At 44.7% G+C, this 22,898-nt stretch overlaps 2 protein-coding genes across 5 annotated transcripts in view; one reads left to right on the top strand and one right to left on the bottom strand.

Annotated features, from left to right (window-relative positions):
* LOC119461161 (uncharacterized) overlaps window positions 1-3,493 on the bottom strand; it is a 66,222-nt gene extending 62,729 nt beyond the window's left edge. The window contains exon 1 of one of the 2 annotated variants that reach the window (XM_049671825.1): window positions 3,025-3,493. The gene's annotated coding sequence lies outside the window, so the exon portion shown is untranslated. The remainder of the gene's footprint in view (window positions 1-3,024) is intronic. The other variant, XM_049671823.1, reaches the window with a different exon arrangement.
* The window catches only part of LOC119461162 (transcription factor GATA-4), a 125,480-nt gene that overhangs the window by 32,043 nt on the left and 70,539 nt on the right, over window positions 1-22,898 (top strand). For all 3 annotated transcript variants that reach the window (XM_037722377.2, XM_037722379.2, XM_037722380.2), the window contains exon 2: window positions 9,636-10,753. In XM_037722377.2, coding sequence (XP_037578305.1) covers window positions 9,636-10,753 — 1,118 coding nt within the window. The remainder of the gene's footprint in view (window positions 1-9,635; window positions 10,754-22,898) is intronic.

Here is a 22,898-nt window from a genome sequence, read left to right on the forward strand (position 1 = left end):
TGCCGTTTCGGGCACGGTCGCGCTGAATTCCTCCTTCCTTAACCGCAGCCGTCGTCGACGTCGTTTCGTCGCTGGCTCGTCGAACCGAGCTAGGGTGCGCGCTCGCGAGATGAGGACCTTCGGGCGAGGAAAGGAAAAAAAAAAATAAAGAAAGAATAGTTATCAGCGCTGGAGAGATAAGCGAGGGACGTGGAACGGTGACTGGCCCTCTTGTTTTGCTCGTGTTGTTCGTTGGCTCTTTGGGCGTTTTGTTTGCTCTGCTCCCGCAGCGGAGAGCGATTGCTCGCCCTAGGAAAACGCGAGGAAAAGGCCCACTCGCCGCATGTCGGCTGAACGAGTCGGTTCCTGCACTACTTTCGGAGAATAAAAAAAAAAAAAAAAAAAAAAAAGGAAAAAGGCCAGGAAAAGCGAACGTCCTGCAGCCTTATATAGGTGCCGCCGGGCATGTGGCGCCATCTGGGGGCTGTGGCTGAAGTTACTTTCCGGGGCGGCAACATTAGAACGGCCATCGACCGCCGGTTTCCTGGTTTACGCCACCAAGATCAAGGTCTATTCGTCCACCGTGACCAAGAGTATATAACACGGCGGTTAAGAGTCGATTGGATTGCCACTGGAACACTGCATTCATTGCGCGTTGCAAGATGCGTCACTGGTTTAATTTTACAGTTTAAACGCACACCATTCTGCAGCTATAGAAGCCAATCAATCGTGACCTCGTGTTTAACATGCCGTGTGTTCCAGCTAACGTTAGCCAAGCCGTTCAACAAAATAGAAAAAAAAATATTAGAAACACGGTGCGAGATACGATTTTAGGAGCTACGGTGTTCGGTCGTCAGCGTTCTGACAACCGAACACCGTACAGCTCCTAAAATCGTATCCCGCACCGTGTTTCTTGAATAATTTTTTTTTTTCGTTCAACAGCTTGGCTAACGTTGACTGGTACACCTTATATTTCGTTCGCGGAGGCAGCTGGTCAATAACCAAGAGAGCTTATGGTCGAGAAGTTTTTTTAACTTCATCCCCTACTTATTAGAATATATATCCATATGCTCATTTCGTGGCAGTTATAGTCTTCGTCCATCTTATTGAAGTTTGTCATATATCTAAAAAGAAAAAAAAACGTGTGCCTATGAAGTGAAAGGAAGAGAACATTGTTATCTTCGAGTGGTCGCACACTTTCACCATGCATATATAATATGATGATTTGTGGCATAAATAGGCATGGAATTGATTTTAAAACCAACTATTATGGAACAGCAGCACTACTGGATCGTGCCGATGGCGAAGTATTAATTGCACACACAAACGAATAATGGGGGCAAAAAAAAAAAAAAAGCGAACAAGTTCAATTTCTTATAACTGACACCCAAGCAAGTCTCCTCAACGATTGATATAGACACGCGCGAAACTTTGCTTTGATGTTTATTGAGGCTTGTGCGCTGTTCTTCAGTTCTTCACATCAGTTCTTCTTTCTCTTCTTGTTTCTGGGGTTTTACGTGCCAGAACCAGTTTTGATTATCAGGCACGCCGTAGAGGAGGGCTCCGGATTTTTTCCAACATCAGACAATTTTCATTTGAATCTAGAGGCTGTTTCATCAGGTCATTTTTAACCCCCAGCCAGATGCGATGCAAAGGTCTAACGTAGGAACGGTTGCCAAGTTTTCATAAATGTCGCCCTTACATCTTGGATATCGACTCATCGATCACACTTGATGAAAAAAGAATGAGACTTTTCGAGTGACTTTACGTAATCTTCCTAAATCGACGTCGCAATCGAACATCAGCGACATGTGATGCAGCGTCAAGAGAGTCTTAGCTTCATTTCCAGCATTGGAACTTTAGTGATTTCCTGTACCCACCCTACCCAGCGTCTATGTACATAGCCACGGGATACATAGACACCCAGTGGCTATGTACCCACCCAGTGGATTTCATATACCCACCCAGCGTTGCGCTGCTAAAGCACGAGGTCGCGGGTTCGAAATATATGAAAGCGAAGAAAATATCGGTGGCAAGTGCTAGTGTCATATGAGAGGCAAGCACGTTAAGGCAACGCTTTCGGCTATAACTTCATTAAACGCAGTTCTGGAGCTGGCGCTACTGCCTTTCTGGCATACAAGCCAACATTGGACTCTGCCAACAAGCCAACATTGGACTCTGTAACAGTCCACCTAGTTGACTGTTCACTTCGGCTGTCGCCATTGGCTCCAGCTTCACGAGCGCGAAGGCGCCAGCCAGTCTCCTTCGCGCTCGTGAAGTTGGAGCCAATGGCGACAGCCGAAGTGGACTGTTACAGAATACCCAGCCTGGGCACTCGTCGAGCCGCGTCGGAAGTCTTTGCCACCTTGTCGCCTCGCAACGTTTCTATATAAATAAGTTTCTGTTTGTAGATGTGTGCTTACTCGTGCCCAAGTAACTTCTTCACGTGCAACACATGCACGCTACATCTACAATATTGGTGACCACGGACTTTGGAAACTTTGCGAATTTGTGCTGACTACGGTGAGAATGGAATCCACCGGTGCCTCCGACCCGGCAGCGTCCCAGGCAGTCTCGTTCCGCCTTCCGAACTTCTGGCCAGCTGATCCCTCCCTCTGGCTTGCGCAAGTCAACAGCCAGTTAATCTCCTATTACACCTCCTGTTACACGTTCTTATGGTGTGTTACACCTGTTACACGTTCTTGCAGTGAGAACAGGAGTTACACATCCTGTTCTCACTGCAATAGAGTTGCGGTAGCGTTCAGCTGCCAGATGGGAAATTCGTTTAGGCCACGCCAAAACTCGCTATAGGACATCACTGAAAAAAAAAAAAAAAAAAGCCGGCTGATACCACACGCTGTGGGAATCGATGATATGCGAAGCAGTGTGCGGTGATATATATATACCCTGTTAACGAAACGACCATGGGAACACCAAGACGTAGGCGGCAAGATAGATACTCTCCAAGTGGCAAATGTTCGCCAAGAAATGCTTCGCATTAAAAAAGAAAAAAAGAAGAGAAAAATACGTGCGATATGAACTCACCGACAGCAGTCATTTCCACCGTGTTCCGCGCTGCGCGTGGTCATCGTCAGGCCCACCCTGGTGTCCTGAAGCGTGTAACAGCCGTCGGTTCGCTGTCCTCGAAGACAAAAGCTCCGAGCCGTCGGAAGCGCGAAGCGTTACGAGACCGTCTGGACCCCCCTTTCCAGCGCGTGACCGATGTTTCTTCGCAGCCTCGACACTGCGGGCTAATCAGGCACGGGTGGCCGCTGTCACCGAAAATTACGGTTCTGTGTATCAGCGGGTCCATAAAAGACTGGCAAGCTAGCCCGCTCGTATGTTCGGGCGTGAAGATCTCGGAAAGTGCGTGACCCGCGTCTTAAGATAGTCGCACGGATAACGAAATAAGATAGTGGGCTTCAGGTTGTGGCGCATGTGCGTAAAGCTTTGCTGGCGCGCTTCAGGCAGAATGTGCGTCAGAGTGCAACTCTGCAAGCGCGCACCGAAGAGAACTCTGTCGGGTCTGGCACGTATGCGATATTATGCACTTGTTAAAATGGATCAACTAGTATGGTTGATAAAATAACATAAGCGAACATACACTGAGACACTGAGGCCAAAATGAACTGTTCTTCTTAATCTAACTGTAAAGTAATTAAGAAAAGGCAAATTAAACAGACCGAAGAAATAACTTGCTGCCCTTGGGAGCCGAATCCGCGTCCTCTGCATTGAGCTTGCGATGCTTTACCATTGAGCTACTGTTGAGGGTTCCTCACCACCTGCTTCCTTGGGTATATGTGTACATGTACACATGATCTAGCCTTCGACGGACGGACGGACGGACGGACGGACGGACGGACGGACGACCGGATGGATGGATGGATGGATGGATGGATGGATGGATGGATGGATGGATGGATGGGTGGATGGATGGATGGGTGGATGGATCAGTGATGCGTTGGACCACCAAGCTCTTGTTCTTATTTTGCCTAATGTCCTACATCTATAGTTTGATAACACACACACACACACACACACACACACACACACACACACACACACACACACACACACACACACACACACACACACACACACACACACACACACACACACACACACACACACACACACACACACACACACACACACACACACACACACACACACACACACACACACAAAGAATTACCAGCATCAAACTTTCTGAACAACTATTGGGAACTTTGTTCTTGTGCGCCTCCGTTGTTTGTGGTCTCCCTACTTTTCAGCCACCAAACCTCCAGTCGCCTTTTAGGCCTAATAACATCTATTGCGGCCATGTTTATTTTCCCCCTGCTATCCCTGAACTAACGCTGGCTTACAGAATGTTAGCCAGCGCCGCTCGCGGCCACGGCGGCAGATGTGGAATATTCTTTCAACCGCAATGGTCGCGTAGTACGTGAACTTAGGAGCACCTGGCAACCGGCTAATAAACCCTCTTATACGTTAACTCGTGGTATTAAGGGTGGCCGAAGTCAAGTCAAGATACTAGGCGCGCAATGCGCGAGAGGAATAAGTGGGTATCTAGGGGCTCAATTCTAGGTTTTTACAAGTAATTGCATTAACAGCTTTAATTGCCCCGTAATTAAACCACAGACTTTAAAATGTTGCTCGCATTTTAGCACTTCCTCTAGAAATGTTTAGCAAAGGCCACACTTCACCCACATGCTTTTGATATCGCATGCGCATTGGCTATAATGTTCCTCGCATTATAAAAAAAATGATAATGGTGTTCGGTATATGCTTCTTCCAGATGCAGCTGGCTATAGTTCTATACGACATTCTTCAAACACAGTTAGAACGCTTACGCAGTTTACTGCAAACGGCGTAATTAACCCACGTACTTTAAACTTTCGCTACACATCATCTATAACCTGCCCTTTGTTGCAACTAAACATAAACAAGGTGTTTTGTTTACTTCGTCGAGGACACTTAGAAAACCTACAATACATGCCTCGTAGAATGCGTGAAAATAGAAGAAAATAAAAGAAAACGAGCGTTCAGTAATTATTTCTTATTCCGGAAGCCTTAATCTTTCTCCACGCATCACCCCTATACCATAGGCCCCCATTTCAACCGAATGTGAACTGGGTGTCTCATACAATTTATGGGGACTCCGTCGTGCCTTTCCGTCCTTGGTCTGTTGTCACGCTGTGCATATCATGGATTACCATCTAGCCCGATCTCACACATTGACTTCAGATAGTGAGAAATCGTGCTATGCATGCAGTTATGACTGGTTTAGTCATCGATGGTCTTCTTCTTCTACTTCCATCTTGCGTCTCGTCTTTCTTTTCTTCCTGAGCCCACATCGCTGGTGGCATTACAGATGCCACCCGTACATTTTCAACCCTCCTGTTTGGATAGGGCACAATTGAATAACAATACGAATAACGGCCGTATAACGCTTTCATGCACATGCCTAAGGAATTTTTTTTTTGCAATTTCAGTGATTAACTAGCGCTCTTGAAACATTGTTCAGACATCACCCATAAACTTTTCCCTATTCACTCGAAACGCCATTGAATCATTTCAGGACATGAACAAACTTCTTACGTGGTTCGTAAAGTATGCTTGTAATTTTCTGGAACACTAGTACAAGTAATTTTCTGCAAGGGCTGTAATTACCTTACACAGATTAAACGTTTGTCGTAAGTATAACCCACAACATGAATCCTACTTCAACGAAGTATGAACAACGTGCCTCATTTAAGTCCACCTATAGGAGACCAGGAATATACCACACACCTCGTATAGAGCATGAGAACAGAGAAACGGTAGTATTCAGTAATTATTTTCAAAGCATGTAATTAACCTACACACTTAAATCTTGCGGTGCACATCATCATAAAGTGGCCCTCACTCTCTCTAAATATGAAACTGGTTACTTCCATTTTTGGTTATCCTAGAGAAGCGGGGGACCTTTGTAAGCGTACCGCTTCTAAACAGGCATGAAACGAGGGTATACCAATCTTCATTTAGCCCCTAATTAACCCACAAATTTCGAGACTTGTGCCCCCCTGCCTTTCTTCTCGCCTATTTCTCTCTCTCTCTCTCTCTCGATATTTGTCTGCCATTCACGTCTGTGGCATTTCATTTCATTTAAGTATACGCTTGGTGAAGGGTCTAGTTTTTTTCACGATACCGCGAAAGCACGCGTATAAAGTTTTCGAGCGATCCTTATCACGTTGACAGGTTCGCTGCAAAATACGAGTAATTACGTATTTCTGCACATCACAGAAAAAAAATAACAACTAGGATAGGGATAATATACTGTGTGCGATTGAGGCACTCCGAGGTGACTTGACGTGCCTCGCGTCGGCGTTAGAAACCGAACAGCATTATGTAACATTTGAAGTCGTCCTCTTGCTGCCGTTTAAATTATTCCAGTTCATCATACTATATAGAAGAGCTATAATAGGGGCTAGTTGCTGTGTATGGATTTTTCTTGCGCTAAGTACTGTAGGACGCAACGGGGACGAAACGAACACATGGATATGAAGCGGACCCTGTGTCACTTCGTGTCCGCTTCATATCCAGTGTTCGTTTCGTCCCCGTTGCGTCATACAGTACTTAGCGCAACAAAAATGAATCCATCATATATAGAGTTTGCGTTTTCTTGCACGAGGTCACTGCCACGCCGGCAGGTCGAATACAATAAATGCAACTTGTCACCTGCATCATAGTTGCACAATGTTCAGATTCAGATTTATTACAGTAATGTCGTACATTTTAACGGTTAATTGATTGAATCCTGAGATGCAATCAACATCATTTGCATGCAGAGAATATTTTTTTTCAGTTAGCAATACGCTCTGTTAATTAGTTCCACATTGCCGAATATAATGGAAAAGGGCATTTCGAAAACAATAAGGGGCTTGTCACGGAAGAAAAAGGAAAGTCGTTATCTTTGATTGTTTATGTGTTTTGTTCTCCATTATCCCGCTGCACATAATATTAATGACACTTAAGTGAAAGAGCATAACTAAATACATTAACTGTTATAAATATCAGGTCATCAGATCTTAAATGGGCGGGGGGGGGGGGGAGGATATTGATTGCTTTTCGTTCGCAGAATACGTTTGTCATTTAACTATTTCGCTAATAAGTTTACAACCAGGATCGACTGTCTGTGACATGTTCTTTAACTTTTCTAGTTTGTTTTGTGTTCTCTTGCAGCAAAGAAAAACATGTACACGATCCTCCTCTAATGTTACCTCCTCGGGTCTTCGAGGAGGAATGAATGAAAGTAAATGTCTCTATCGTACGAAGTGTCTCGTAAATAGAGGCCAAGATAAGGTCAAATCAGAAGAACGTATTTAAAAGAAAAATAATTCGAAACACTTTTTAGGAAGGGGATGCAGGTAGTTTTAAGTATCGTTCCTATTTGAAGCATCATTCGCATGCGATGCTCGGGAGCGATTTGCGTGTCTGTTAATCACGTGGTTAGATCCATCTATTGAAGAACGACATTGACTTGGACCAGCCAGTGGTTATAAAGCGGAGAGAAAACTGGACGGGTTCACCTGGCGATGCGCCTAGCGTACTACTCCTGACCTGGGATCATCGTCACAATGATCGTCATCGCAACAATGATAATTATCAGCCTATTTATGTCCGCTGCAGGACGAGTGCCTCTTCCAGCGATCTCAAGTTACCATTGTCTTGCGCCAGCTGTCCCCACCTTATGCCTGCAAATCTCATAATTTCATCACACCCACAGGCTGACGTTTTTACACAACCACCTATGACCCTAATGGACCACCAGTTATCTACTCTGGACTAGAATAAGAATGTAACGATTCTATTCGAATGTCGTTCCTTTTCGGAATTCGTCAGTGGTCCGAACGGCGCTCCGTCCGCGTTATCACAGGAATAGGCTGGTGATAAGATAGGAGTAGAATGAAGAGAAAGGAGTCCTTACATTACACCGGCCCAGATGAATGCTGTTAAACGATGAAATGATCCGCGCAAGCTACACGCACAACCTACACATTAGGGAACGCATAAATCGCCTTAGGCTATCTCCTTGAGACCAATGTCGCCTTCGTAGCGTGCGACGGACAGGCAGCACTAGTTCACTGTCTAAGTACGCCTCGCAGGCCACGTATATGGCTATTGACGTATGTTCGATGCAGAAAATAGGGCGGTCTTTTGAAATGCGATGCATGATGCAGATGTATGATGCGTGAAACACGATGTCAAGCTACGTCCTCCCATACATCTCACGCAGAAGTATGGGTTAAATAGTTGCCTTCTCCTACTCTATCTATTCTGGTATCCTGTCACCCTTTCTTATTGATCCCTTATGCATATGCGTCCAATGCTGACCACCGTCCAAGTGTGAGAAGCCAAAGCTAGGCAGTTACAGTGCAGTCAGCAGTAACTTCCCTCCTTTCTTTTTTCTTTAATTATTTTATTTATTTGAATAAACAACCAATTACGTACATATACAGTGGCGACTCTAACCACTTCTGCTCCGGTTATGCAATTCATTGTCGTCTTCGATTGTGTTATTTAAGTTGCATAATTTAAAGTAAATTAGAAATGCTAAAATATTCTTCCTTACTTCCTTATGTTTATAAGTTGGTCGCAAAATTCACTTAAGGCCTCCTATTTTATAGTAAAGCTCGCGCGCACCTATTATTTTGTACAAACGGTTCATGCTTTCATAAAGTTCATATCCCCGTGCATCTTTTGAAATTCATTAGTTGACTGAATTAAGCTCCTGTTATATATATAATACCTGGATCGAGATGTAGCTAGACAACGAGAAAACAATAAGATCATTAGCGCAGCACATTCCGTCGCCATGGTTTTAATCAGCTTCACTGCAAAACATCAAGCGCACGCGAGTTTGGCTTCACTGTTAAGCGCTCCTGTAGTGCAACAGAAACAATGTCAAATGCACACGTGTGAAACAGACTGTGTAATGCTGTCACGGTAAGATGCGGCGTCACTGCATGAATATGTAAGCGTGAAAAGTAACCAAAGATAGTATAATATATGCCTTATGTAATATGATAACTGTAATAAATTATGGATGAGTAGGGAGTACAAAGCTGGTTAAAGGAGTGGTGACAGGAACATAGTGATATGTGTCTTCCTCACGGTATTAAAATTGCGCGCAGTAGTGCGGATTAAACAGTTATACGAGTGGGAGGTTTTCATTATGTTAAGTATTCCCCTCGCCTCTTTTGTTCCGCGGTTGATTGTGCGCGATGGTTTGATTGAATGCACCAATGTTTTGGTTTCTCTGGTTCAACAAACATTAGTATTGGAGAATCGTTATTGAATGCCTATAATCTAGTGCTTCAGCATTCTTCTTCTTAAGTGTAGAGGACATACTTTGTTGGTTACATTTTAATGCAGGCGTAACCATTTGTAATTTAGTGCGAGTCATCGGTGTTGTTCTTACCCTAGAAGTCGAAACAAATGCGTCTCCCTCTAAGAGAACTTGAGGTATGTTTTATTTTTTAAAGTGCGAAGTTCAAATTCTTAATTACCGTTGACTGACGAACCAGTGCAAAGTTGATAGTAAACAGAAGAAATGAAAGCCAAGCAATCTCTCGAACGCGTATTAACATGTCTGTGCACCATCCCTGGCGCAGGGCGATGGAGCAAGAGCTGCAACAGAAGGCTGCCGCCCAGCAAGCGGCTCAACAGGCCGCGCAGCAGGCCGCTCAACAAGCCGCCGCTCAACAGGCCGCTCAACAAGCCGTCCAACAGGCCGCCCAACAAGCCGCTCAGCAAGCCGCCCAGCAGGCCGCTCAGCAGCAGCAACAGCAGGTCGCCCACCAGGTGGCGACACCCGTGTCGACGCAGCAGCAGCAGCAAGCGCCGTCGGTGACGGCCGCCTCGCAGCAGCAGCAGCAGCAGCAGCCGTGGTCGCCCGGGGCAGCAGCAGCCGCCGCCGCCAGAGGCGGGGCTCCTTCCCCAGAAGTTCCCCAGGTATCCCTAGGCGGCGGAGTCGTCGTCTCCGTCTCGGAGGCGGCCGAGGCGTCCCCCGATGCCACGCCCCCGTCGGCCGTCGGCGAGGCCCCGCCCCCGAGCGGCTCCCCGTCGGGTCCGCAGGGCCCCACTCCGGTGGCCGTGACATGCAGCTTCGCGGCGGACGAGCACAGCCCGGCGAGCATCAGTAGCCTGAAGGCCCTGAACCCGGTGGACGCCCTGCCGCCGCCGGCGGGCGATGACAAGGAGCTGCTCTATCAGTCGCTCAGCTCCTCCACCATCATGGTCAGCACGTACGGCACGCCCCAGTACGCGCAGGGTTACGCCGTGGCCAGCTCACCCTACCCGAACCGGCAGGTCACCGCCGAGCAGGTCTACGTCAAGGCGGGCAGCGGCGGCGGCCTCAGCCCCCCGGCGTACGCTACGGCGCACCAGGGAGCCGAGCTGGGCGGCTCGCCGCCGTCGTCCATGTACCCGCCGCTGAGCATGTACATGCCGCAGGCGCAAGCGTGGCAGACAGGCGGCCAACTCGAGACGACTCACAACGGCTACACGCTGCAACCGGCCGCGCTGAGCCCCGGTTCGGCGGCGGCGCTCGTCGAAGACGGACGTGGTGTGGCCGGTGGCAACGGCGCTGGGGCCAACGGCTTCGCGCCCTTCCCGACCCAGTACCTGCGCTCGGACATGTCGTGGTCCGTGTACGACAACAGTGCGACGTTGGCCGCTATGCCGCAGCCCGCCTACGCCACCGACTCCATGGGCCGGATACTCTCGCCCGGTGAGCTGCGACCGCCCCTTGCTGCTTCTCTGGGCGCGCTTTTATCGCGCCACGCATGCCGCCTTATCGCCAGCCGTCCCGACGGCCCATTGGGTGCCGTGTTTCCCGATAGCCCGGGACGCGATAGCGCGCGCGCCTTTGCCGGCCCACTTCGCGGGGCTTCTCTGCGTTGTATGTAGCGTCGGAGGAGAGATAGCGGGCAGGGGGGATTGCCTTCCGCGGGGCGTCGCGTCTTCATTATCCGCGGCCAGATGTGATACGCCCATCAGCTGATGAAAGCCGGAGGGGGGGGGGGGGGGGGATGCCACCGCTTTTGACGATCTTGTTCCGCGTGACTTACACTGTGATTTGGCATTCACTGCGACAGAGGCATTGGCATTCGCGTGCGCCTTATCTCTCGGTTGCTCGAGCAACTTATGCCCCGCATGTATATATATAACAGGCAGGGTATGTTGGTATACATTGGACTCTGCGGTGTAAATTCAAGGAAGCTGCGTTAAACTTTACACTGACGGTGAAGTTGGCAGTGGTGAGGGAGATGTCTGCCACGCGGTGGAAACCCCCTATTGGACTGACTGGCTGGCTGGCGTGGAGCCAGGAGCTTTTTTCACTACCGCCTCTTATCTTTTTTTTTTAATTTCCTTGCACGCGATGAACTCGATAACGAGCTTCTTGACACTTTCGCTGGTTTTGTGTCTGTGCGGTAATGCTGAATAGTTTTTACGTGAGGTCTCAGGGTTTTTTTTTTTCTTCTCCAAAATGCGTCGTGCTTCTTTCCATACGCCCGTTGTATGAGAAATTTAAACAACATGATGTTGGCATGCTGTTAACGTACTTGTCTCTGAAGGGAGATAAATGAAAACGAAGGCAATCTTTGGTTTTATGCAAAACAAGTACGGACGTACTTTCGGTATATGCGGCAAGGTATTGGTCGTTCATAGAAAGAAAGGGTATTCCATTTATAACTTTGATTTTGGAAAGCATAACACACCTGCTGTGCAAATGCTACTAACTTCTGAAACATCCTTACGCTCGTTAGTATCCTACATCTTTTGTTGGGCAATAACGTACCGCGTACTGATCTTTGCGCTCTGTGTTCAGTACCTGCATGAGGCGCAAACAATCGCACTTGAGAGGTACAGAATAAGGATAGATAGGCATATTTAGATAGTCTAAAGCTTGATTATTTATTGTAGGAAATAGTTCACTTCAGATTATTCAGTTAGGCAAACTTAATCACCACATAATTTTCAAAAGTGATTAAATTATCGGATCACCCAAATAATGAAATGCATGTCGCTCTTACCTATTGTAAAGGATGAAGGTGGAAACTAAGAGGAGAGAAAATAATATAACAATAGTCCGAGCTAAAGGTCTCCTTTCGCAGCCATTTAAATGGTCACCAAATGCATGAACTAGAAAGAATGCAGAGCGCAATACGCCACTGTCCAACTCAAAGATAATTTGTACAGACGAGCCAGCCAATTACGTTCGCGCCATGCTATGACGTCAAGGTGAAGGAACTCTTTTCAATGGCGGCATCTCTCGGGAACTATGCCAACTACGCTTGCATGGAGCGCGGAGACATAAAGAGAAATATGGGCGGAGCTTACATGTATTGGATTATCAACTTTTCATAAGTCGTTATAGAAGTTCTGTTGCATTTATGTTGAGTTGTTTGCAGCATCCTACATATTTCTATTGAAATACAATATAATTACATATCTTACTTTTGCAAGGAATGTCATATTCGAGTGGTTGTTTTACAGAGTGCTTTGATAGCACTACAAATTTGTAGGACGGCAACTAAGACTCAGTGTGAGCCTTGTCGCGCTCCAATGGAGATAATTAATCAGATTATTGCTGGTATATGCACTCTCTTATACTAATAATATAGCTTCAAGGGCGTCTTCCATGCTCTTTGTAGCAGCAGAAGCGCTCTAAAACGAGCAATCGAATGTGCCATGCATCAGAATGTCACTGAGTATAGCCGATTAAACATTCCTGCAGTCGTAGAAGTCCATGCAACAGTTCAAAAGAAAGCTCGGAAGTAACGATGCAACGATATTCGTTTATAGTATACAGCCGACTGCTGCCTGGAGGTCTACACGCTCTACACGCCGAATGTTACCGCTCTACACGCCGAATGTCGGAACATGTCTCGCCCTGTGTACGAACAGCTAGGCGCGTTCGTATATCTACCTATATAGTTATGAATGAGCTGGTTCTCCTTCATTACCGGTTACTTCTACCTTCATTCCTATTCAATGTAGACTATACTATCCTACTTTGCAATAGTGAATAATTTAAGCTGGAACTATAATAAGAACGCGGCCTGTTTGTATACACACAGATCGATATGCGAATATATCAGTTTCTTGTACACCACAAAGAAACATTTCCTTCATATACTTGTTTGAAGCGAATTTATATCTCAGACTGAAATTTGCAGGCGGTTTTCTCGATGATCTCGTTCACCGTCTCTACGGTCCAGAGCCCATCTTTGTGAACCATGTAGGGGCGCGCAAAAAGGATTTGTGAATTGTGAAGTTTGCAACAAAAATTATTTCAGGTAACTATGGCGCCATATGTCTTTCCGAGAGCTGCAAGCATTGGTGGTTCATCCGGCATGGTAATGGCGGGCTGTACATGGATTTGCTATAGCTGCATGGAGTTGCTGCACATGGAACAAACATTTTGCGTTACGAATGCAACAATTCTGAATGATTACGCATCGGTATAGGGTTGTGAGAATAGTGATATTTGAGACCGAATCAAATACGCATCGAATAATTTTCGAACAGTTTTTGAATAATGAACAGCCGTTACCACGATTAATATAAAACGAAGTTCACATAGTAGTATTCTTGAAGTAAGTAAGTTTCTGTCATTACATGATACGTTATGAAGCATTGTTTATTAAAAACACAAATGGCACACTAGGAGCAGACAAGTTGTTTATTCGCATGCGTGGCACTCTTCAGAGAACGCGAATGATCGCTGTATAGGCTGTAAAGTATGGCTACTTAAGCGACAAGGCCTGCTCCGCCACGCAAGTTTTCATGTTTTATGTCTACCATGCCCGCGGGGGTGAACATTGACCGTACTTTTGCTCCAATTCTATGTTGAATTGGGCGCTGTTGACGTTTTGAGATATTCGAAAAAATATTCGCATTTACGAATAGTGACTATTAGATTCGAAGACCGAGTCCAATAAGACACTATTTGATTCGTTATTCAAAAGTTTCGAATATTCGCACACCCCTATACGCATACTAATTGTACAGCTGTGTTTAGAAAACCATAGAAATTTTGAAAGATAAGACGTAATAAATAACGTCACAAGAGCGGTTCGAAGCATCAAGCAAGAAGATTAAACAAATTCATGTATACTGTACCATCATTCCCATGGCTTATGAACGGACGCAGAAGTAATTTTATAGGATACACATATGTTGTTAATCGCCGACATTTTGCGGGCGTGTCTACAAGATGGCGTTATATATGTGTATACATCTTTGTTTTGTCGCATTGCTTTCTATTCGATGCGTTTACTTATCTCCTTTTAAATCGTATGACAACACAGAATTATAAAACCGTCCACCTATTCGTATAAAATTTACGGCGCTTAATACTGTCTCTTTCGCTAGACTTTATGTTCAGGCCCGCGTCCAAATATAACTCGACGACATTTGCGGCTTTGTTGGGAGCGAGGAGACACAGAAAGACCTGCACACCTTGTTCCGCGAAACGACGCCATTGTGCTTTAGGGTATACATTATATATATATATATATATATATATATATATATATATATATATATATATATATACGACAGTTGTGATGCACACCACGCGTTTATGATTATGACAACGTTTAAGAGCAAATCAGCGTGATGTAGGAGGAAAAAGTTCTCGAATTCATGGGATGTGTACGAGGATAGAACAGATGTCAAACACGTCGAAACAAAAACGCCTCCAATGTGGTAGACCGCGAGCGCCCGACGCCGGGTCTGCAGTTTTTCCTGCTCGTGTCAGGGCCTGGCAGAGAGCTTTCGTCGAAACGTATACAGGTATACGGAGAATATACGAGACTATTCGACTCTTTTTAATTGCAATATCAAACATGGCGTATATTGTCCTATTTCGTTCTGTCATACGAGCTCGTACACATGGAAGGCTGTGGAGAGATGGAAGTGAAGGGTATACCTCGGTTACTCCATTTCTCTATGTTACTCCATCTCTCTATTATAATTGTGCTATCACGTCTATACACGACGTTTCTATATATATCCTCTTCACACTTTTTTTTTTTTCGTTTTTCGAGACACGTCGATCTTGTTTCGGCACTATCGCATATTATGAATGAGACCACTTGTATATGTACGTTCTCTCCGTGCATTCTTCCAAACTGTCGTGTAAAGAATGAGTTACCGTGAAAGGCTCGAGTCTGCTCTTACAAACAATTATTTCTAGCGTGCAAGCTTTCTTTCTTATGTAAAGTATACAGTAGGCCGCGATTCAGGACCTGTATTCACAGAAAGCCCTCGAGCTAGAATTGTTCGTAAGAACAAACTTTAGGCAATCCTGATTATGTATTTACCGTATACTTGCACAAATATAACGCTTTATATATATATCGTCACTGATCACGAGGCAAGAGTGTGCACGAGCTCGCCAAAAGTTAAAACTAATACGCTGACCATGATGTGATGAGTGCATGCATATGGGCATAGGGGTGTGCGAATAGTGATTTTTGAGACTGAATCGAATACGAATCGAGTTGTGCCAGAAGCGGATCGAATAATTTTCGGATAATGGACAGCGGTTATCACAATAAACATAAAACGATGTTCACATCCCAGTATTCTTAAAGTTATCAAGTTTCTGTCATTACGTAGTACGTTATGAAGCGTTGTTAACTAAAAGCACCTATGGGGCATTAAAAGGAAACACATAGATTATTCACATGCACAGGGCTCTTCAGAGAGTGCGAATGATCGCTGTACAGCCTGTAGAGTAGGGCAATACCTAAGTGACGTAGCCTGTTCCACTACGCAAGTTCTCATGTTTTATGTCTATACTATGCCCGCGGGGTGATAATTTACCATACGTTTGCTCCAATTTTACGCTTACTTGGGTGCAGTTGACGTTCTGAAATATTCGAAAAGTACTAAAAAGATATACGCATTTACGGATACTGACTATTCGATTCGTTATGCGAAAGTTTCGAATATTCGCACACCCCTATATGGACATGCTCGCGCTATAGAATGCGACAGCACGAAAATTTCCAAGCTTGTGCTTTGGTTTGGGCAAAGCTCGGCGCATAATATTGCAGACAAGCGACCAAGCATGGGCGCGTAATTTTGGCGTTCGGACTGTCGTTTCATTCCTTTCGCAGCCCTAGCGCTGTAGTTGTTGGCGACAATGACGTGACAAACGAAATAATTGCAGTGCCAGTTGGTCGGTTCGAGCTGTCTATATATTAAAGCTAATATTATATTAAATATTATATTTAATAATATATTTTATATAATACAGCTTTAAATATATATAGACAGCTTTTATATAGACAGCTTTAAATATAATAATATATTTAAAGCTGTCTATATAGTTAAAAGACATGCCATTCGATCGAAGCAACCCTTCGACGGGCCATTTAGACTGCCACACAGAAACAAACACAGAAAAAACAAACAGAAACACAGACAGCCACACAGTTACAATTTAATTGCGGTGACCCCTTACGAAACATTTGCAAACGCTCACCGTGGAGGCTTTCTCGCGGCATTGACTTGTCAATCAGGCATGTGATGCGCAGCTAAGGCGGTTTAGAGCAAATTTGTAAGCGGTGGTATGCTGCAAGCACTGAAGAGACGCCATGCATATAACCCTTCTCAATTTTATTTATTGATTCGTACATATACCGCAGCCCAGCAGGGCTATTGCAGGATTGGGCAAAAAGTACAAAAGAAGAAGGTGCCATAAAAAGAAAAGAGACTTGACTCACATTTATGAACGACACATGCAATGTGCCCGTTCATAGATATCACATGAACGGCACGTCGTATGAACCATTCGCTTCTGCCTATATTCAAGTTGCAGCATGCGACGCCGGTTTTACGGATGACGCGGAGAGTCGTCTCCCTCCCATGGTATCTATATGTAGTATGTAAACTCCACCTCGGTAGCCAGCAGACGTTATTGGAATTTATAGAGTCTAATAGGCTTACTATAGACTAATCTTGTGCATCAATCGCTCAGACATTGGAGATCATGGGTACAGTTACGTGGATTTTTTGTACGGCTTGGCGTGGCTTCGTCGAGAGACATAATTGCAGCTTTCCTCATTATTTGTCCAATGGCGTAATAGAGACACAACATTTCTTAATTAATATAACTTGTGTACATTCACAACTAATTAATTTAATTACGTTATTTGAGGAGCATAAGAAAAAAATCACGGTACTTTCGCGTACGCGTGTCGTGATTATGATTAGGATTCTAATTAGGTTGTATTACGTCTAGATTATGTTATTTATAGGTAAATTACAATTGTTATGTTTCTAAGGAGCAATCACCACGCAAGTCTTTCTTTTAAATTCTTTGCAATCACTTTTCTTTGTAATGCTCTGAAAGCTATAAGAGGTAAGAATTAGAATCGAAACGAGTCTATAATCATTGCCACAGAACGAACATAGGATCAAAAGTGAGCTTCAAACATATGGTCAATATAAAAATCCGCAGGAGGTCGTTCCAAGCCAGAAAGCTAGGCTGGAGTTTAGGCAAACCTACGTACTGTTCATTATTTGCATGCTGGATGAATAACCATTTAACGCTGGCTGGCGGAGCTAGGCGCGAGAATGCTAGAATTCTCTTTATAACTGCTAGTATGAGACTCTGTGCACAGTTTGTCACTCTGAACAACTGCAAAACGAGGCACGCGGAGGTACTTAGTTGTTCTGCACCGGTAGTTAAGCGAAAGGAGAGTTCGTGAACACAAAGGCTTAACCAAACTTTATAGCACACCTGTACACCTGCGGCAATGGATGATGACCGACATACAATGCTAAGATATATCAGCACAGTTTCCTATATCATCATAGTACGGTTGTTATACGCAAGCGTTATTAGAACCACAGGGCAAACATTCGTTGAGTGACCTAAGAAAGGTAATAAAAACGGAACGATCATGATTGTCTTTGTTCAACGAACGTAGCCCAGTTCACAGTGATACAGAAAATTTGGAAGCTCAGTTAAAACTTACATGAGTTACGCGGAACGCGCTGTGCTTTCTGCATGCATGTGTTCAGTATATAGGCATAGCTTCTGCTATCGGAAGCCATATATATTGGCACTAGCTAAAAATCCGTAGTTCATCGATCTCTACGTTCGCAGCACTATATTGAGCTGTGATAAACGTGGCGACCATTTGGACGTGAATGCGAGGGTTTCGCGCGTCATAACATCGACACTGTAACTCTGCGGCTAGAATAAAAGAGTTACAAGTAGTAAGATACTCATATGTGCAAGATAATCACGATTTTACACCATAATACGCGAGTACAGTCGTACAGGTTAGGGACTCGATTTTAGCGAAGTGTATATATTGGCACAGTAAAAGCCGATATAGTGGACGATTATTCTACGAATAATTCTCATGAGTCTTTGTGCCAAATAATTAATGTTTATCGATGTGATCGGTCATCGACACTACCGAACACGACTGATGAAATTGCTCATCTGAAGCTGCGACGTTGTGCTCCGTTACTGTAACCTACCTTACAGTGATTATTCAGTATTTCTCTTAGTGCTTAACGGATCACACACATAATGTATATAACTGCATACTGGTTATACAAATAATCAGTTAAGAGCCAACGCTTTTGGTCTAATTGAAACTGCGACATGCAGAACTATTTGGTTCATCACCACATTTCTGATACATTATGTTTACGAAGACTTATCGCCATCGCTATAGGCCTTCTTGATAATAAACAGTCAGTCACTACAGACAAATACTTTTCGGACAGTTTAGTCATATTAAAGAAGATGATCTAAATCACTCGTTATCGTTTAATGAACACGCGCTTGCAACTAGCCTTTATGACAAATATAGACGTACACCGACCAAATAAAACTTTTAAAATGCACGACCTTTCGACTTCCATACGGAAGCCTTGTTCACAATGGGGACAAGAACGTAGAAGTGCCTGTTTAAATAGGTTTCAGCATGTGACGCAAGCACCGCGCATAGGACCGGGGGGCGGGGTAATTCGTTAAAGCTTTTAATATTTATTTCATCGGTGTACGTCTTTCTTTGTCATGTTTCATCCCATCCAGAGGGGCTTCCGTCGAACTCTTGATTAAATCATCTTTATATAAAAACGCAGTGCCAGGAGCCATAAAAGCGTTCGCCGCCCTGTCCCTATGCTGCACAAGTCAAGAAGCGTCCATGAACTGCACGCTCTTACCTTCCACAGAAACCGATAAAGTCCGGTCGAGCCGCGGCTTGACGGACCGAAATCCGGTTGTCGGATTCACGTAAATGCTAGCGTATCGAGACGGGCCAATGGAGGCGAGTTCGGTCAATCGACCTGCAAGGGGTGGTTCGAGTCGCCGAATCATGCTTGGCAAGATGCATGTAAAGCTGGCGTGCAAGATGCATGTAAACCCCAGTCCGGAGACGGGCTGGGGCCAGCAGCATAAGCTCCGATTCGATCCGGTCGCGTCGAGTTCATCTAATAGACGAAGCTATTGATTCACGATCGTGTTGGCGGCTTTCGTCTTTACTCCGTCTCATCAAATCTGCGAGAGAGAGAAAGGAAGGGGAGGAAAGGCAGCCAGGGAGGCCAAGCAGATGAGCGTCCGGTTTGCTACCCTGCACTGATTGTTAACCCTTTCAGACGCCAATGAATACTGTTGACTGAAAACTCACTTTCACCGCATTTCTTGCCTATTCATAATCATCAAAAGCACACAGCTGCAGAATAGGTAAAGAGTTTTCAATTCTTTAGTGAGTTTTGTCAAGCTTACAGAACATGGACTCCGTGCGAAAACTCGCTATAGGAACATTACATATGAGAACATCAAGTATTTCATGTCTACTAGGCTCGAAAAGCACACTTCTAGGCACTTGAAAATTATTACTGATGCAACACACTGTGAAAAACAATGAAAGGGGCACACCCACTACATACAACGACATACTCGAACCAAGCAAGTACACACAACCGTCTACCTTCCCATTCGTTTTACTAAAACATTTTGAACCCGTTATTCAAACTTGCAACACGATACCAATCAGAATAGTTTCAAGATGTATTCAACACATTTTAAGTACCATTACATTCATCAATGCTATAGTTGTTGACAAACATTTTGGCGTACACAATTGGGTACATAGAGTCTTAAAGGGTTAAGCAAGAAAGAGGAATAGAAAGGGGGAAATAAAAAAGGGAGAGAGTGAACATTTCATGCACGTGGGAAGGTGCACTGGACCATAAACGGTTTACTCAGGCCGGTGCAATTCAAGAGCTGCACCAGTGCACTGATAGTCTTCTTTGCGCCAGCCACGGATGTGGCCACGCGTTCCGAATATCTTTGACGCAGAGAAAGACTCGAGTCCAGTTTGTTTAAAGTTATCCGGTGAGAGAGAGGCTTTGGAGGCCGTGGTGAGGGCAAATACACAAGAGGTGCTCAATGATTTCCTCGCATCTACAGGAGCCGCATGCACGTCATGCTATCGACCGTTCCAATAGGGTACCTGTAAGCTTCCCAAAATGCCACTCCGAGCCGTAAGCGGTACAGCTATGCTGCTTCGCTGCTGGGAAGGGCGTAGCCGTAGTGAGGGGTCCAGCTTACGCAGTCGGCAATTGGAGAAGAGCAGCGAAATCTATTTGTCCATAGGGTCAATTTCCTAGAACGTATAGCGTATAGAAGTGCTTGTAGCTCGGCAAGTTAAGAACTGAATTAATGGGACTGTTTTTATACGGCTGTCTCATTGGCAATGCAAGCAAAACTTTCATTTAGGAGCAAATATGTTTCTTGATTTCTCTAGCTGCGTTTGCCGGTATAGCGCAACTGTGCCGGTTGCACCACCCACGCATTCGTCCTAACTTTTCTTGCTGTCCTGGAATGCTGCGACAAAAACAAATACCACCGCACCCAATCATGATCAAGACGTGCCGTGAATGTCCTAAGGCGGCAGTAGCTAAAGAAAACAAACAAACGTTCAAGCGACGTCAAATCCGCGGTAATTTACAGCAGTTATTTACCCGGATAGGTTACGAAATTATGTGTGATCTGTCCGGCCAATGTGAAGAAGGCGATGCCCCGATTTTGGTTTATTTCGCTGATTATGTAAAAGGTGGGCGGTTGGGTGGGGAGAGGGCTGGGGGGACAGTTTTAACGCAGTAGGCTCTCATTGGCTAATGCAGAACAACATGACATATATCACGCCAATGTCCAGCCTAATTCACACACGACTGTCTGTGCACTTTCTGGCGATGTTGATTTCGAAAACTACAACAACTGAATCGAAAGTGAATGCCTGTTTGTCCACAGCGTGACAGTTAAAAATTAAGAGTACGCACAGAGATGACAGCGATCGTCTAGACTCTTAATCGCTTGTTTCCCATACGCAAGTGTATCAACTTATCCAACTGTCTACTCTTCGAATATGCATTCAGCTGTCGCCTGGCACTGAATCACTTCTTTCCATTACGAAACTGTATATCGACTTAGTCAACCGTCCACTCTTCAAATATGCTGCCATCGCCATGACAGTGTATCGCACGCATGCTATATATGCAACTCTATACCAGCTTTACCAACAGTCTACTCTTCTAGTAAGCAGTGATCAGTGTTTCGAAGTCGACAATGTACAGAGAGAGAGAGTGATACAAGCTCTAATTATATACTGGAGATGTTAGCGCTGCTCGCCTGACATGTTTCTCCTGGGGCTGGGTGATGATTATGATATACAGGGAAATATCGTTGATACGATTCTGCATAATACGTTTTTCGGTAAATACGTCTCCCCCAATAATATGATTTGGTTGGATGATACTTCGGATAATACGATTTTCGCATGGTACGCTTTCTTTTCGGGTTCCCGTGAAGGTCGTGTCAACGAGATTCCACTGTATACAGTGACAAACACTTGACAGTGCTGCATATAGACACACACACACACACACACACACACACACACACACACACACACACACACACACACACACACACACATATATATATATATATATATATATATATATATATATATATATATATATATATACACTATAGAGATATTTACAACGTTTGGTTAAGGCTTGTGGCCTGCAAGAACGTCAGCAGCGCTTTCGTGGCGCGTATAACGCGCCGGCGGTGCTTTGCCATGGGCCGAGAATTTGCCGTATAGTTCCAAGCTCCAAGCAACGGGACACTGTATGGAGAAAAAAATGAGAGCAATGCGCCGGCGGTTCCTTGCATTCTGCAACAGCAATAAATAAACACTAGTTGTTCGGCTCATAGATGCCGATGCAGCGAAGAAACGCATGCAAACTGTCGCTTGAGATATAAACGATCGAAGCTGTGATAGTGCTTTCATTATCGAAGGTAAATTCAAAGCAAGATAGTTAATAAGCTATAACAACGATGACGGCTTAGTAGTTCTTTTCACGTAACAGTATCGAACATAATATTATCAGAAGGTTAGCATAAACGGTATCAAATTCGCAAAAGCGATCACAACGACAGCTATATACAGGACAGTAAGCGGGATCCTCGTGTATCCTCTCTCTCTCTCGATATATATATATATATATATATATATATATATATCGAGGATACACGGGGATCCCGCTGTCGATATAGCTGTGATATAGCTGTCGTCGTGCGCGCTCTTCCGAACTCGGGCGTTGAGCCAGTATTACGCGAAAGCTTCTTCTGCTAAAAAAGCTCACGTAGTTGAATTTTAATTTACGATGTTGATTTTGACCTCTTTTAACTCTATCAGTAGGAAGTTACTAAACACCGGTAAATAGCTTCTTTTTTTTCTTTTTCCTTTCTTTCATTTACTGCTCCGAGTTAGGGACTTGAAAATCTGCCCATTTACAAAAGCTAATTTTCTTTCCTT

The sequence above is a fragment of the Dermacentor silvarum genome, chromosome 8 (assembly GCF_013339745.2).
Source record: "Dermacentor silvarum isolate Dsil-2018 chromosome 8, BIME_Dsil_1.4, whole genome shotgun sequence".
NCBI lineage: Eukaryota > Metazoa > Arthropoda > Arachnida > Ixodida > Ixodidae > Dermacentor > Dermacentor silvarum.